Source organism: Mya arenaria, chromosome 13, assembly GCF_026914265.1.
Source record: "Mya arenaria isolate MELC-2E11 chromosome 13, ASM2691426v1".
Lineage (NCBI taxonomy): Eukaryota > Metazoa > Mollusca > Bivalvia > Myida > Myidae > Mya > Mya arenaria.
In genome coordinates this window covers 15678023-15696729 of record NC_069134.1, presented here as the reverse complement: position 1 = coordinate 15696729, position 18707 = coordinate 15678023, and the positions used below count along the sequence as shown (strand labels likewise).

Sequence of the window (18707 nt, the reverse complement as noted above, 5' to 3'; positions counted from 1 at the left end):
TAACGCGAACATTTTCAAAAAAAGTATTTACCTGCAAAATTTTACGAAATTTTCTTTATAAATTAAAGATGCACTCTTACTCCCACAGAGGATTTACCACAATTAATACTATTGTTTTTATGAACGAAAAGGGATAGTAAATGTCGAAAACAATGGTTCTTATGAAGGATATCGAGTTTCATTTGAAAGAAATGTGCATAAAACATGTTAGTTCTACCTTATGAGACTATAGTATATCACAGTAAATCTTTTCGCATTCACCAATCATTTCATTTTTTGGCATTTTAGCTATTACATAAACAGTAACAATCTTCATGTCAGTAATCAATATTTTCCATCAATGCATTATCTAGAAAGTAGTTAAAGGTTTAACACTCAAAATTTTTGTTTGTTATACATGTGTATTGATTTTGAATAGTGTCACTTTAAATATTCGAAACTGTTTTCGTGATCACAATTTTGCTATATCTTTGATTATGCAAACATGCACTGACCGGAACCATGTTTTCCAGTACATTGTTGGATGTGTTTCGTTGTTTGTTAAGTTAAAGCTATCCAAGTTGGTTAACTTAGCCGCTGCATTTTTTTGCGTTTATACAAGCAGGTAAACGATTTGGATAAAATGGCCATTCTGGTCAAAGTTAACCGCTGTACAACTTTAACTGATGGCTAAATCTAGTCAATTGTATGTTTATAAAATCGGCTTCTGAAGTTTGATAAATTGTTAATATATAAACTGAACATATTCTTCGTCATTTGGAACAACTCTAATGAAAACAATCTCGGATGTATTCCGGTACATCGTTTGAAGTAGATCGTACAATTTTGAATTATATAATTCATTAATTGAAATGTTTTAACATGTTGTTTGTAAGTTTAAATTGTTTATCAGTGAAGTGCATCATTGCATAAATAATTAAGATTTCCAAGAACTAAGTCATGAAGTTTAACTGCTAAATGGAAATAACTTCGATCGATTTGCAGCGTAGTTATTAATTAAATGTAAAGATTTCTGACATTGTAAACTGTCCATATTCCTCCGAGGTTGTTTTCGATTGAAAATGGCCGAGAAATTATTCTTCATAGCAGTAAATGTTTATACACAAAAGCTGTTCAGTTAAGGACTTAACTAGATAAGTTGAAATTGCAAGTGCAGCTTTAAAATCCATTTTTTACATTTATAAATTAAGTTTTACCCCAAAGTTATTTTGATAATATATCCTGTTTCTCTGTTGTGAAAAATATCAGGACAATTATTTAATAAAACGTTTTACTCTTTGATATCATAACTGTAAAAAAATACCAAAATATAAAAAGAAAATCGAGTAGGAGACCGGGTTAGATCCGCTGTCGCCAAAATTGCAGTCCAGTGTTGTATCCACTGTGCTACGAAGGCTTACCCTTACCCGTTGGAACATTTAAGGTATATACCTAACTTGGTAATATCACGTCATAACATCGACTAGCCAATCACGCATAAATATGATTTCTACTAGGTATACATACCTAGTAATCTTTTTTAATGGAAAAATACGAAAAATATGCGTAAAAAATTAATTGTAAACTATGTGGTACTTTAGTTCGTTAATTCCAATGCATTGTACACATCGATACCAAGTTTGTCAGTTTTCGACAATTTTTCCTTTTTTTTCGCTATTTCATCATACGCCTCATTGCAAAATAAGAAACTAATACTAAATTGCATTGATAGAAGTCCTGTGGTGTTTGTGATACAATACACCAATTGATAACATTTGCCACTGAACAAGGTGACATGCGTTTGATAATGGAGATTTTAAGAGTTGTATAGATTGGGAATCGTGTACAATTATTCATACTGCGAATCAGCACGAATATGCAATTATGGAAAGTCTGCGTGACAATTATGTGTTTCAACATGTCACGAATTTAGACGTTGTCGTGAAAATCAAGTCAACCAACACTCTGGTTTTGATTATTACAGGAAACGAAGATGATATTGACAATATTAAAGTGTTGTCCTCGCGAGGTTGTAGCGAGCATGTCACTTTGCTGTTTGGCTTAATCTGTGATAATGTAGAAATTAATACAATGCCATCAAACTGTTGTTTAATCAATTGGATGAAGAAGGTTTTAGTAAAGCCTGAAATATTATAGACTTGGGAGATAGATTATATAAAGGCACTTGGGTATTGAAGTTACAAAACACTATTCATAGGGAGCTTTCATAAATGCTTTTGACAACTGTGGAAATGATCATGTACCAAAATCTAAACCAAGTAAAGGATCAAAATCCAAACTTGGATTGATGGGTAATGCTTTTATAAGATAAATTAAACGAAAACGTCAGGGGTGGAGCAAGTATTGGGCAACGCGAGGAGATGTTGATTTTCAGACTTACAAACTTGTACGAAATTAGGTTGATGAAGTTGCAAATCTCAGCATGAAAAAAAACTCTCTCTCTCTCTCTCCCTCCCTCCCTCCCTCCCTCTCTCTCTCTCTCTCTCTCTCTCTCAGAAAGTTAAATATCAGCAAAAGCAGTTTTGGCGATATGTTAATATTAAAACGTCTAGAAAGCCTGGAGTATCCAGTCTGAATAATTCTGAAAATCAGTTATTAGTGTCTTCAAGGATAAAGCGGAAGTATTCAACAACTTTTAAAGACTGTGTTCACATAAGATACAATGGAAAACTATCCCGGATGTAGAAAGAAAACCAGTTAATACACGGGCTTGAATGATATAGACATTTAGAATGATAAGTGAAGACGACGTTCTCAGCGTTAGCTCCTAGTAAATAGATGGGTCTGGACAATATGCACCCCATCTGTTGAAAAACCAGGGAAACATATTTAAAAAGCATTGATAATCATATTCAGGACGTATATTCATAACTTTACCAAGAGCTTGTAAAGAAGCGAGAATCGGTCCAATCCAGGGGCGTACCTAGGCATACTCCAATAAGCCCAGGCGTACAAATGAATTAAAAATCCCGCGAAATGGCCGGTAAAAAAGTCCCAAGTCAGGGGATATCGGTCCCGCTCCAACCCCATATATCATATAGGGACCAGAATATAGAAATACCTTTACTTTTTTAACCGCGCTAAATTGTACGGGCGTACTTTTCAAAATGTTTCAGGTTCGCCCCTCCAATCTTCAAAAACGGAATAAGAACAGAACCAAGTAACCTTATGCCTGTGAGTCTGACATATTGTTTGTAAATTGGTGAAGAAAATTGTAAAAATACATTTACTTTTGCATGTTGAACAAAACAATTTACTATCAGATGAATCGTTTTCAGAGTGATAGATCATGTCAACTACAGCTATAACGTGTATAATAATGACTGGTGTGAGTACGTTGATAATTAGGTGAGAACCTCGCTGAACCAGTCTTTCAATATAAACTAATGCAAAGTTTAAATATAAACTATATATGCAGTGGCGTAGCTATATATAGGCATTGTAGGCCTGGGCCTACACTTTTTTTGAAATATGCCAAAACTTAAATAAACCAAAACTACAATAAAAAAACTAATAGCTACTCAAACACTTTGAACAACACAAAGGTTTTTTTTATTACATGTATTACCAAAACAAGTTTGGTGTTTATGGCTTGATTTTATTGTAATCATTGCATATATAATTAAGTGTGTGTAGTGTGCATAGAAAATGGATGTAATTGTGCCTTTTCTCTCCTGGAATGCTCCGAAATTGCACCATATTGCTTCTAATTTAGAAAGAAGTCTTGTAGGGGGAGTCTTTTACCCAAACTCACCTAGAACCATCGGGCCTACAAGTTGTTTTAGGTCTAGCTACGCCCCTGATATGTACACGCCACAATGATTCTCAAAATCATACTCTACGCAAGGAAGAGAATTATTGACTGATGATCCACACCGTAATTTGCCACGCCCAGAACATGTTGTAACAGTCCCCCCTCCCTTTTGTACGCGCTTTTCATCATCATTAATTCATGTACTATTGCCCTTTACTAATCTACGAAGAAGGATGAATTATATTGTAATTGTTCAGGATTTTCATTAAAACTATTTATAACATAGGCAATTTCTCCCGCTCGCTCCAATATATCACGGCTCGCTCCAATATATCACGGCTCGCTCCAATATATCACGGCTCAAATCCGCCGATCGGTGTGGCTTTATTATTTAATTGAATAAAGTAATAGTATCTGACAAACGGTAATCAATATGTTTTTGAAGGTTTCAAACTTGGCGCCTATTGGAATCGAGTTAACTTGGCCTATATCAGATTGTTTACAAATGGCCGGAGTGTAACCAGGGCTGTTTAAATAAAATCAAAAAAGGTAAGTGAAGATTTAGTCGATAATGCTTTGATTTTAGACTTCGGAAGATAATTGTAGAAGTGAAAGGCATTCCATTTCGCAATAAATATTCATGGACAAAGCGTATATTGTTTTTTAAATAAGCTAGATTGGCAATTTAAGTGTTCATTTGTATGCCTTAAGCCAAGTTATATACGTTTCTGATATAGCTATCGTAAACGTTTTGTGCTTATAATTAAAATAAATGATATAATTATGGTTTGATATTCATTAATCAAATCGTAGATTTATGTTATTTGGAACATTATCTTTAACATGCTATTTAATAAGTTATTGTGTATATTAAATGACTATTCCCATATGAAAATCAAAGGATTTCAAGCTGAAGATATACATGTTACATAAGTATTGTATACACTTGGTGAACGTCTATACATGTTTTAAAAACAGAGTCGTTAATAAAATCTGATTGAAGTTACAATGAAAATAACATCTATTTTTGATTTTATTTTTTCAAAAACAAATCTGTCATCAAAACTCCAAAGTCCAAAAAGAATATACACTTTCAATGATGAGGCTTGTGAGGATTGTGTGTGTGTGCAGTAATGCACGTATCGATGATATTCTCTTTCGGGTGGCGGGGGATGGGTGGGGTTTGGGCTGCCACATACATGGATTTTAGACAAGCTGCACATTGTGTTGTCTAAACTCCTACTCTGTTGCAAAGGAAAATCCTGGGGCTCGGGGTGTCCCAGACATCCTTTGAAATTAAATCCGACCGGGTCTCTTTTTCTCATGTGGCGTTTTTATCGAGCCTATCATTTTCCCGCCTGCTGTGGTAAGTCCAAAACATTAAAACGTGCATAACCATTACGTCTCGCGGTAAAACACTTCAATACGGCATTCTATTTTCTTTCCCATCATTGCTATTGCAGATGTCGTACGAAATGGCTTATACGCTGGTCCGAAAACCAGAGTCACGCTTCCGGTCCTTCGATTTCAAGCAGGACCGCATGTCAATCATCACCGCCCTGAATCGGATAGCTTCGGTTGCCATGGAGAGAATCATGCTTATGTTGAACAATACAGAGCTGTGTACCATCCGCCGCCTTTCCAACATCCGGGAAGCTCTTATGTTTCTCCAGGGCAAATTTGACGACCCGAAGCTTCCGGGAGACACCGGGGAGTTCTACCGCCGGAAGTTGGCCGACCAGATTCACGTGACGTTTGCGGTTGAAGGCGTGACGCATGATAACGTTTTATCTGTGGTGGAAGCGGCCATCGTGCTCGAGAGGGAGACCAGGCGCACACTCAGCACGAGTGCCTACAGCAGGGAGACCGCCCCTCCCGTCGACATAGACGAAACTATTTTGAACATTCTCACGAGAATCGCGGACGTTTTCTAGTGGTGCTTGATTTTTGTTTGTTTACTTGATTGATGTGAAGTTTGCAGTTGGGTTATGTAAGGGTGGTGATTTACGCAAGCATTTATTAGCATATATCCATTGTTGTTATTGTTTCTACAGAGTTTGTGGTTTTGTTTTTACTACGCAATAATAGTCTTCTATTGACATGGACAGAACGCAACAACTACCATGATATATCAAATGGCCCGTGGGCCATTCATTTGTAACATGTACGCAGTTCATAACTAGCAAGTCCAAAGAGTGATGGCATTTTATAAAAATTATATTTTTCATATCGTTAATAAAATAAATTGGTAAATGTAGTTTGTATTCCATATACTGTATGAAAAAGTGTACGACATACATACAGGCGGCGAGATAGTACTTAGGTGACTGTCAATGGAACGTGTTTGTTTATAATAGCGTCACCCCTCTCAATTAAGGAACATATCGCTGGAATTATGAACAGAACAGAACAAAGTTTATTTCGTATAAAACAGTTCACATAATAAAGACAATGATATAAGTCAAAGATGACCCTTGATCATTGATAAATTGAATATTCTGCATATATACATGGCGATCAGTTATAAAAATGAACAAAAGCCTGAAAAAAGAAAGAAAAAAAAATAAATGAATACTGTTTAAGCTATATTCCTATAAGTTTTCTTGTGTAGATATCTCTACGTGATGGTGTTAGTGCTATGTCATTCACAAACAATAACATATTATAATCAACGAAGTACATTTAAATATGCAATTCTTTGAAACTTTACATTATGAAAAAAGTGCAATTTACAATATGACAGTAAAGGGAACAACACTTAGTGTAACAGTTGAGCATTTCGATTTCTCAATTCAAAAGCCTTGTACACAAAGATGGATACGTTACGTAGTATATGTTTGTTTTCTGACTGTAAAAGTTCGATAGCTTTTAGCATAGAGGGTCGTTGACGATAATATATAGGTATGTAATTATTTCTTATCTCAACATACATCTGGCATTCAAAAATTAATTGAAACTCGTCTTCACGTACATTGCATATAGGGCACAGCCTTTCATTCAAAGGTGTTCTATTCCATCTACCCACTTCTACATCAAATATATGTGCGCTCATTCTTAATTTACTAAGTGCAAATCTATATTTTGGAATATTAACGCAGTTCAAATAGGGTTGGAAATTAAAATTAACGAAAGTACTGTAAAATCTTGCTCTTGAGGAGTCATGGATCCTACTTTCAAGGTTTTGAATAAAAATATCTCTGACACGTTGTTTTAAAAGAGACATAAATAGCGGGATATCATTGACACCCTGGTTGAGCCAAACATGATAAAAACCTAAATCTGTAAGAATCTTTCTGATACTCATTGCCCAATTTGTAGATCGTGGACGTGTTTCTATATCTTGCAACATTATTTCATAAACCATGTTAAGATATTTGTGTTCTTGCGAATTTATTACTTTAAACCAAAACCGCACCATATTAATTATACTATATGAATTAATATCGAGTCTACCAGTCTCGGCGTAAACAAAGACGCCTTGACCAATGTACATATTTACTCACGAATCATATCCCATATGCCGTTTTCCTGGCAAGAAGGCAATCGGTATCTATTATTTAAGCAACCGGTCACATCAAAACAGTATTTGAACCGCCATAGGATGAAACCCTAACCACTAGGCCACGTAGGCTTTATGGCCCAGGGTGGGGTTAGGGGGAGGGGCGTGCGGACAATTAAACAGTGTTAACGTATAAGTTGTTGGCGGTTACAATTAATTTCACCGTGTTTGGGGTTCACTTCAAATTATTTTCTGAAATATTTTGATTAAAAAACCAAAGATGAATACCAACAATCCTCTGCCATTATAGTCTGACATCTTAGATTATTAAACCCAGACGAATACCAACAAAACTCGGCCATTATAGTCTGACATCTTAGATTATTAAACCCCAGTTGGAAACCAACAATCCTTGGCCATTATAGTCTGACATCTTTGATTATTAAACCCAAGTATGAAACCAACAATCCTTGGCAATTATAGTCTGACATCTTTGATTATTAAACCACAGATGAATACCAACAATCCTTGGCCATTATAGTCTGACATCTTTGATTATTAAACCCAAGATGAAAGCCAACAATCCTTGGCCATTATAGTCCGACATCTTTGATTATTAAACCCCAGATGAATACCAACAATCCTTGGCCATTATAGTCTGACATCTTTGATTATTAAACCCCAGGTGAATACCAACAATCCTTGGCCATTATAGTCTGACATATTTGATTATTAAACCCAAGATGAAAGCCAACAATCCTTGGCCATTATAGTCTGACATCTTTGATTATTAAACCCCATATGAATACCAACAATCCTTGGCCATTATAGTCTGACATCTTTGATTATTAAACCCAAGTTGGAAACCAACAATCCTTGGCCATTATAGTCTGACATCTTTGATTATTAAACCCAAGATGAAAGCCAACAATCCTTGGCCATTATAGTCTGACATCTTTTGATTATTAACCCCAGATGAATACCAACAATACTCGGCTATTATAGTCTGACATCTTTGATTATTAAACCCAAGTACTGAATTCAGTTATTTGGAAAATATTCCTTGTACATTGTTTTGTAAAAAATGAATTTCAGTATAAAAAACATGCTGTTTTCAGACTTTTTCATTTTTAAACTTTCACTCTAGCCACAAAATTTAACTGGACCAACTTCCACCTATACATCATATGAAGTTCTGACCACATATAAATATCATGTTTATTCAAATATATATATGATTATATATAAAGGAGCATGTGAAAAAGAAACAAGAAACACAGTGATTCTCTTACAGCGTTTAATATCCTCAAGGTTCTGTACATTATTCCCTGTAATATAAACATCAAATATAAAACAGTGCATACGCCTTCTATACGGTGTTTGTTTAGAATTCCTTATGCAGTTTGAAGATTAACAACTATTGCACATGATTATTTATTCTTCCAAAGTTGCAAAAACTGAACATTATGAATCTAAGAAGTGGTAAGTTGCTCTAAATTTTACCTGATTTTATGAAAAATTGGTTGAGGATAACGTTATCTTTTCCAAAAAGGTAAACCTACCTAACCATCTTCAAAAAAAACCCCATACATCTATAAACAACCTATAAGCAAAATGAAAGCATATACCATAATGCTTTAGTGAATCCCACAAAAGCATAATATTTTATTGAAGAGGACTAACTTCAACTGAATATTATTTTAGAAATAACTGGCTTAATATACATAGTAATATAATAGCTTTTTTTGAAAAAAATACAAGTATTTTTTTATGGAATATGGAGAAAATGACCCTGAACATAAAATTCAACACATGTATATTGAAAGACCTTATTTTTAATTATAAAATATTATTACCCATAATCTAATTGATTCCATAAGAAACCAGCATGTATCAATATCATACTTGTTATGAAATGTGGTCAGGTTAGTTATGATAGAAAAACATTACTATAGGTCAAGGCAATTTTGACTAGGAAGGAAAAAAATATGCTGACGTGTCCAGTATTTCCCGTGTAAAAACAGAACATATTTGTTATTAAAACCAAATTAAACATAATAATTTAACATAGACTGATAAATATGCTTGTATGAAGTGTTTTGTATGCAGTGTACATGTATGCAGTATACTTGAATGCAGTGTACATGTATGCAGTATACATATATGCAGTGTACATGTGTGAAGTGTACATGTATGCTGTGTAAATGTATGTAGTGTACATGTGTGAAGTGTGCATGTGTGCAGTGTTCATGTGTGCAGTGTACATGTATACAGTATACATGTATGTAGTGTTCATGTATGCAGTGTAAATGTATGCAGTGTACATGTATGTAGTGTTCATGTGTGCAGTGTACATGTATGCAGTGTACATGTATGCATGTATGCAGTGTACATGTATGCAGTGTACATGTATGCAGTGTACATGTATGAAGTATACTTGAATGCAGTGTACATGTATGCAGTGTACATGTATGAAGTATACTTGAATGCAGTGTACATGTATGCAGTGTACATGTATGCAGTGTACATGTATGAAGTATACTTGAATGCAGTGTCCATGTATGCAGTACACTTGAATGCAGAGTACATGTATGAAGTATACTTGAATGCAGTGTCCATGTATGCAGTATACTTGAATGCAGTGTACATGTATGAAGTATACTTGAATGCAGTGTACATGTATGCAGTATACTTGAATGCAGTGTACATGTATGCAGTATACTTGAATGCAGTGTACATGTATGCAGTATACTTGAATGCAGTGTCCATGTATGCAGTACACTTGAATGCAGTGTACATGTATGAAGTATACTTGAATGCAGTGTACATGTATGCAGTATACTTGAATGCAGTGTACATGTATGCAGTAAACTTGAATGCAGTGTCCATGTATGCAGTACACTTGAATGCAGTGTACATGTATGAAGTATACTTGAATGCAGTGTACATGTATGCAGTATACTTGAATGCAGTGTACATGTATGCAGTAAACTTGAATGCAGTGTCCATGTATGCAGTACACTTGAATGCAGTGTACATGTATGAAGTATACTTGAATGCAGTGTACATGTATGCAGTATACTTGAATACAGTGTACATGTATGCAGTAAACTTGAATGCAGTGTCCATGTATGCAGAATACTTGAATGCAGTGTACATGTATGAAGTATACTTGAATGCAGTGTACATGTATGAAGTATACTTGAATGCAGAGTACATGTATGAAGTATACTTGAATGCAGTGTACATGTATGCAGAATACTTGAATGCAGAGTACATGTATGAAGTATACTTGAATGCAGAGTACATGTATGCAGTGTACATGTATGTAGTGTACATGTATGCAATGTACAGGAGTTATCAGTACATAGAGGGGGTTAACATACAGGGTTTGATGCAATAAATGTAAAATCAGGAGATTCCTTTCAAAAATGACATAAATGTGCAACTTTGATAAAGTTTTCATAAAGTATAATATGATAAAGAAACATCAGGACACATTACATTTTACCACCCATACAGAGATTCACTTACAGAAATGAAGTTCATTTCATTTTGTGAAATTATGTTATGAAAAAGTATGCTTCCTAACTACATGAGAGCACATGTATAATTAAAACAATCACACTTAGTTATGTCCCACATTAGACCATGTCAGAAACGTTTGTTTTTTAAATAAAGGCTGATAGTTCAAATAAACACACACAAAAGCACATGGTGCAATTACTGCTCTAATTTGGGAGCACAAACTCAGTGGAAAGTAGATAAGACCTCAGAGAACATATTTTTTATATATAGATGCAAAACTATAAATACATGTACAATACACATACCATACTAAGTCTATATAGACATATATAATATCCAAGAGCTAAACACAGTCACACAAACCAACAAGCACCATGATTTGTTTACAAAATATGAACATACATATAAATCTGGGCCTAGTTTCACAATAAACTGAGTCTCCTAACCAGCTATCAAATACTTTTCCGCCACATGAATGGATTGTTATTATTGCTGTCTAATCTGATAAGAGAATTTTTGGCAAGAAATATTACGTGTGATACTGGCCCCATGATGTAATGTTTATTTTATGAAAATAATTCTGTAAAAGTCAAAATTTGAGCATATCATATATTTTTGCAAATCAACGATATCTACAAGCATACCTAAAACAGCTACACCATACCCACATTTCAAAGCAAAAGCTTTAAATTTACTGACTAACACACAAACATTCATGATAATAATATTACATAATGTAAAATCTTCAAAATACCGAAAATGCTTACATATAGAGAGATTATTTGCGGTATAATGAGGCTAATGTCAAGACAATATATCATGTCCAATCGGAAACACTGTTTACAACCAAGTTGGTATCCCAATGCTTTCTTATACATAATACCATAGGATTGAGTCCGTATAAAAACACTTATGGCCGGTAACTCAGCTGTTTCTTATTCAAACTATGTTTATATTTCAACAGCTAACAGTAAATTACAATGGGTGTATTCCTTTTCAATTTTATTTGAGATAAATCCTGTTGTTAAATGATTATGTTGGTGAAAAGCTATACATAGCTTATGTTTAAAATGTTTATGGAATCTGACAAACAAATATTGACTTGACTTGATTCCTATAAATTCCGGTAAAGATGAGCAACCAGCCATAATATTTGAAAATGCATCAACTACAATAAGATACAGGCAACAAAAGACTAAATAAAAGGAATGTAAAACAATGAAATCAAAGCAAATACAGGTCAAGGCTTATTATGGTAAAATATGTACAGGGTATTTTAGCTTAAATGTTTAATGAACACTCATGGCTTTTGGAAATAATTCAATTACCTTGGTGAAAGCTTGATACAACCTGTTATAGAAAAAAGTAACGTAGTATTTCAAAAACATACATATTAATGGAGAAAAGAAAGAATAGAATGAGAGGCAAAATACCGTATCACATCTAACCAGAGGATATAAGCCTTTGTAGACCAACTCTTACCAAAACTTTCATATGAATACATCAAGTTTAAACACTAAAGCATAATAACACCTACTAGTACCAAATAGGTCCACATTTACCTGTCACAGTACCTACAAATACCAATGAGGTCCTCATTTACCTCTGTCACGGTACCCACTAGTACCAACGAGGTCCACATTTACCGTTATCACGGTACCATCTAGTAACAAATGAGGTCAACATTTACCTTTGTTACTGTACCCACTAGTACCAATGAGGTCCACATTTACCATTATCACGGTACCATCTAGTAACAAATGAGGTCAACATTTACCTTTGTTACTGTACCCACTAGTACCAATGAGGTCAACATTTACCTTTGTTACTGTACCCACTAGTACCAATGAGGTCAACATTTACATTTGTCACGGTACCCACTAGTACCAATGAGGTCCACATTTACCTTTGTTACTGTACCCACTAGTACCAATGAGGTCAACATTTACATTTGTTACTGTACCCACTAGAACCAATGAGGTCCATATTTACCTTTGTTACTGTACCCACTAGTACCAATGAGGTCAACATTTACCTTTGTCACGGTACCCACTAGTACCAATGAGGTCAACATTTACCTTTGTCACGGTACCCACTAGTACCAATGAGGTCCACATTTACCGTTGTCACGGTACCCACTAGTACCAATGAGGTCCACATTTACCGTTGTCACGGTACCCACTAGTACCAATGAGGTCCACATTTACCGTTGTCACGGTACCCACTAGTACCAATGAGGTCCACATTTACCGTTGTCACGGTACCATCTAGTAACAAATGAGGTCAACATTTACCGTTGTCACAGTACCAATGAGGTCAACATTTACCGTTGTCACGGTACCATCTAGTACCAATGAGGTCCACATTTACCTTTGTTACTGTACCCACTAGTACCAATGAGGTCAACATTTACCGTTGTCACGGTTCCCACTAGTACCAATGAGGTCCACATTTACCGTTGTCACGGTACCATCTAGTAACAAATAAGGTCAACATTTACCGTTGTCACGGTACCATCTAGTACCAATGAGGTCCACATTTATCGTTGTCACGGTACCTTCTTGTACCAATGAGGTCCACATATTCCATGAAATAAACATGCATATAAAGATTTCAACAAAAATATCATGATATGTAGAATATCACATTCATTACAGAGAGGCAATATTTACTGGAAGAAAAATTAAATGCAAAAGAGCGAACACATTTTTTTCCAAACATTTTGGTATATAGCTTATGAGTATGGTGAACTTCTGTATGAAAAATTAAAACAATGAGAGGTAATAAAACAGACTGCGTAATTGTGCTCAAATATGTTAAAAGTTATTGTCAATATCACTTGTTTTTATCTGTAACACTGTTATGTTAATTTAACTACAAAAAAATAAGGTGAACCTGACCAGTTATGTATTTACCATCCAGTAGTTATAATTAAACATTCATTTATTTCATGAGTATAAAGCATGTTTATGAGAAAGGCTAACCTTTTTTAGAGGACAAGTTTACAAAAAAAGCCAATGCAAACTAGTCCTTCTCATCTCAAACTTAGTCAGGTTTACACCCTATTTATGTAAAAAAAAAAAATCTAATAATTTTCTGGACAGTTTTAAGGTTTAAGCGACACATGAAATTTTACTGTTTAACTGTTGCAGTATGAATTAGCAGCAGTACTTATTATGTACTGTTAAACGTATACTTGATGCACAGTGACGAGATTAATATCAAATATCAAGTTTGATAACAACTGAAGAATAGACAAGAATAAACGAGTGTTTTATCAATAATTTGAAACTGATCATAGACACACCACAATTAGCGTATACCATGAATACCATGACCTAGGAGAGACCGAATTGAAAAAATCAAACATGTGCATGTTGCCTCCCTTATAATATAAATTAGTCTGACTACTGTGATTAAAAATATATATAACAAGTAAAACAGTACAATTCTAAAATACAAATGGTTGTGATAACATGATATTCATCCATGATCATATATCAGTACCACACAACAATACAGCAGCAATGTAATATAATCTTGTTCATCTCATGTTGAGAGTTATGAACTTGATGAGAAACTGCAGTAATAAGAAATCAGCGTGAGAAAAAAACATAATGGTTTTATAATACAAATGGCACATATACAATTGACAATCAATGGGTGATAATGAGGATGTTGATGATTCTACTTCAATTGTTTTAGCAAAAATAAAACAGTTGAAAATATTAATTGCCCACTTGAATATCTCAATTATAAACATGTACATATCATTGTTCTTCCAAACCCATTGTGACAGCTGGCAACTCAAAATAACAATTGTACAACCTTTGTTATCAAAGGAACCCTGTAGCTTTGATATCACACTGAAACACATCAGCACTTATTATACTAGCCTTATGTAATGGAAGTAAATACTGGTTGACTAAACAAAGTACAGATAAAACATCCCTTATGTTGTGATCACTTACATGTATGTAAGAAATGCTAATTGATGTATAAAGTAGCAATAATTGTGGGCTCAGCGCAACAGGTATATAACTTCTATGGAAGCGCCACATGGACATAACTTCTATTTTCTTTTGTAGCAGCTCTTATATAACGTGATGGGCGGGGTTGAAGACTCACTATTGCCCTATACTGTATGTAGTTACATCCACCTTTGGCTGAGCTCTCAAATTGTGGGATAATACAACATTCAACATGCTAGTAAAACCCTCACTGGGTGTGACCGTATGTTTCATGTATGATACAGGCAAGATAATCCAGGACACAGCAATTAGATGTTCGCAAGAGCATAACAGCAAAGATATTGACCACAACGAATATTGTCAAATTTATGATAATGATGTTTTGTTGTTTACAACAGCAGCAATGAGGCAGCGTGTTGAGACACATTATTGGCAGCGGTGGCAATGATGAGATTCGAGCGCTATCAGGAGGCTTGTGGAGGCTCCACTCTGTCTGCTGAGAAGTCGGTGCCAAAGTAGCGATCACCAAAGTTACCTGAGGGGTTGAAAATATAACCATTATACGTTGCATAGTATATATGGTTAGTTTTGTATTTGTGTTTCTGTTAGCAGTTTGTACATGTCACAGTTTTTAACTAAGAGCAGCCAGTAGAACTACAATGTACCTGATGTTCTATTATGGGAACCATGAGAGGGATTAGAAGTTACCAGATTAGTTTTTTATTTAAATACAGAATAGCAGTCCTTTACATATAGAGTCAGGAACCTGAAGAGTAATGGAGCAGAAACAATGGTTGACTATCTGACCTATGACATTGACCTGACACTTATCCTCTGAATGGTCTTCTTGGGATCAACATTTTACATTATGATATTTAAAGTGGATTTAAGAACTATGAAGCGGATAGCATAAACATTTCTGATAAAGCATTATAAGAAAAAGAAAGCTTTCAACCTATTACCTAGATAAAAATATTGATTCGCTAAGATCAACATTTGCACACATCAGCTATTGCTAACTAAGCTCAACTTCCAAGTCGAAAGCTCAAATTTCATCCATTAACAAATTTATTATCATTCAGAACAGCTCTAGAAAGTAACTAAAACATGAAAAGTGTAGATGTTTTAATAAAAAAGCATACCGATTCCGGGCATGATATGGAACTTGTCATTGACCTCACTGTCCACAGCTGTAGTGACCAGCTTCACCTTCGGGAATGCATAAGCAATAGAGTGGACACCTGAAATATAAACAAAGTTTGTTAATGGAAGAAATAGTTTTACTCCTGAGGCAATTTCATTCTTTGAACTGTAGATAAATGAAAGCTTCAAAATTTTCTTAAAAATGATTTACTGAATACCTTTACATTTCATTTCAAGTTAATTTATTAAAGCGTAGTCCTTCCAAGTCTGGTCTTTATTATCAACTATGTCACATGGACACTTGCTTTTCAATGAAAATCTTAAATGTACATTTTAACCAATGAAAGTTACACCAATTCAATCGAACATTGATACTTGGAATATACAGTTGTTGTAACCTTTATAACCCAACATTGATGCAGAAGTTTCTATTCTTACCAGAGTCTCCCATGAGCATAGACAGAAGTATGATGTTCTCCTCTGGCACGTCGTGGTCCAGCAGTACACGTATTGCCATCATGGCCGCCGCACCCGTGGCAACAGTTGCGTCCATCAACATCACGTGAGATTCCTTGATGTCTCGAGGTAGACGGAGGTAGTGCAGCTGAAATTTCAGAGATATAACCTTACAAATTGTGAATAGATTAGGGATCATATGAGGGCTGTTCTTAAAGTCTGATGTCACGAGGTAAATGGAGGTAGTGCAACTGTTATAGAGATTAAACAAGGGGTGTTAATAAATTCTGTTGTCTCAAGGCAAACAAATGAAATGCAACTGTCTTATTAGAGAAATAACATTACAAATTGTGAATAGATTAGAGGAAATACAAGAGCTGTTCTTAAAGTTGGATGTCTTATGCAGATGGAGGTAGTGCAGCTGTAAAATTCGAAAATTAACATCACAAATTGTGATTTATAAGGAACTCATGAGAACAGTTCTTAAAATTAATTGACAGGAATTCATTCTTTCTTTTTTTAATTGCTGTAAACAATACAAGATATTCAGCACGTTATTTGTTATCTTGGGAAAAAGTAATGAATATTTTAGGCACAAATATTGATGGAAAGCCCTTCTGTGGCAATTTTAACAACCACATTTACTGGTATCAAGCACTTTAACCTATGACAATGTCATGTCATTGTGAAGTAAAGATGTAATTCATTTAAGACTGTCTATATTTCTGCTTAATTTTAAAAATACTATTAAGGTATAAAATAAAAGAAATACTATGATATTTGATTCATCTGTGGGTTTGTATCACTTTTTCTTACTTGCATAAAGACACATCACACTTGACCTTTGGTCTCATGCAATATTGACTTGACCCAAGCAACTCCAAGTTATACAACCCTACCGATCAACTGACTAACATTATATTCCATACTTTTTTGTATATACTTCTTTAAGTGCTTCTTACTCCAGAGCATAGTTCCCTTGAAAACTATAAAACAATACAGCCATATGTCACGTAACCGTCGTTACGTATCAACTTTAAAGTGTTACGTAACATAAAAGTTACGTATGAAACACTTTAAAGTAATTACCAAAAATCAATAATAGAATTCAAAATTTATTTGTATCAAAAAGTAAATACTCCATATTTGTATCAAAAAGCAAATACTCCATCATGGGATCAAATGTAGATACACTTAGATGCTGACAGTTCGTGATAGCCGCTGGCTATTAGACCAATTAGCGTGACAGTTCATGACTATAGAATACATCCCTTCGTCTGTAATAAGATATTGGATATGCATACCTGTCACAAACTGGACGAGATCAGCAGTATATATGAACGCATGTTACTCATGTTAGGGAGATTAGATTTTGGGCGTGGACTAGACATATGGCCCGTATGATACTTTATTATATACTGATTATTATACTTAGAAAGAACGTGGAACAATAAAGACTTAGAACACTTGAACAGTTGTTGGTTGGTTACTGAACGAACTATCACGAAAGTTAAGTGAGCGTTGGCGTTACGCGACACGTAAAAGTTTGGCGCCTGCTGACCAAGGATTCGAACAGGGTTGACGTGGAACACAACGGCGAAGTACTAAACCACCTGAAACGAAAAAGGGGTGAGTGACAATTTCGGTTTTATTGGATAACATAGAGAAATGGCAGAACCAGATATTAGTAGAATTTTTCAAAATTTAGGGGAACAATTACAAAATGTATCGGCTGTAGTAGGCACTCAGAGTATATCACAAGTAGTACCATATTTTGACGGGGATACGAAACAATTCAAATATTGGATAAAAAATATTGAAAAATACGGCGTTCTTACGGGTCTAGATAGCGAAAGGTTAAAAATGGTAGCTTATCAGTCTAGCAAAAATGCAGTTAGTGATTTTATACAAAGATATCTAAAAAGTAACCCTGATGATAACTGGGATACACTAAAAGGGGAATTAAAATCAAGATTTTCGGAAGTACAAGATCCACAACATGCTTTCTGTCTATTAAGGGCAATAAAACAGACACCAGGGGAAAATGTTCAAATATATGCAGAACGACTTTTAACGATGGCGGAAGGAGCTTTTGTAGGTCATAACGGCGACCTAATAGTTATTGAAAGGCAACTAATAGGGTTCTTTATTGATGGTTTGGCACATGATTTCCTAAAAATGAAAGTAATGCGAGAAAATCCAGATACTCTTCAAGCCGCGGTGCGTAGTGCAACAAATGAACAAAATCTTAGAACTAGATTTAATCTTCGAATAGGTAATGCGCCGAGTCAAAATAGCAGGCATGATATTAGCATCAATGATAGGCATGAACCAATGGAAATTGATCATTTAAGAC

General features: G+C 34.8%; 2 protein-coding genes across 6 annotated transcripts in view; one reads left to right on the top strand and one right to left on the bottom strand.

The window, feature by feature from the left end:
• Positions 1 to 4195: 4195 nt before the first annotated feature.
• Positions 4196 to 6011, top strand: LOC128214638 (uncharacterized). The gene is made up of 2 exons (XM_052921204.1): positions 4196 to 4303; positions 5218 to 6011. The coding sequence occupies exon 2, from the start codon at positions 5218 to 5220 to the stop codon at positions 5686 to 5688; it is 471 nt and encodes a 156-aa protein (XP_052777164.1). The 5' UTR covers positions 4196 to 4303; the 3' UTR covers positions 5689 to 6011.
• Positions 6012 to 8536: 2525 nt separating this feature from the next.
• The window catches only part of LOC128212872 (uridine-cytidine kinase-like 1), a 39706-nt gene continuing 29535 nt past the window's right edge, over positions 8537 to 18707 (bottom strand). For 3 of the 5 annotated variants that reach the window (XR_008257629.1, XR_008257631.1, XR_008257630.1), the window contains one exon: positions 17454 to 17964. Coding sequence is in view for 2 of the 5 variants with exons in the window: in XM_052918254.1 (XP_052774214.1) it covers positions 15217 to 15287; positions 15895 to 15993; positions 16334 to 16499 (336 nt within the window). In the remaining 3 variants the exon portion in view is untranslated. Of the gene's footprint in view, positions 15288 to 15894; positions 15994 to 16333; positions 16500 to 17453; positions 17965 to 18707 lie in introns of those variants that run through there. The other 2 variants (XM_052918254.1, XM_052918253.1) reach the window with 1 other exon arrangement.

What these genes read in the sequence shown, in the direction of transcription:
- LOC128214638 (XM_052921204.1), top strand. Translation starts at nt 5,218, where the DNA reads ATGTCGTACGAAATGGCTTATACGCTGGTCCGAAAACCAGAGTCACGC.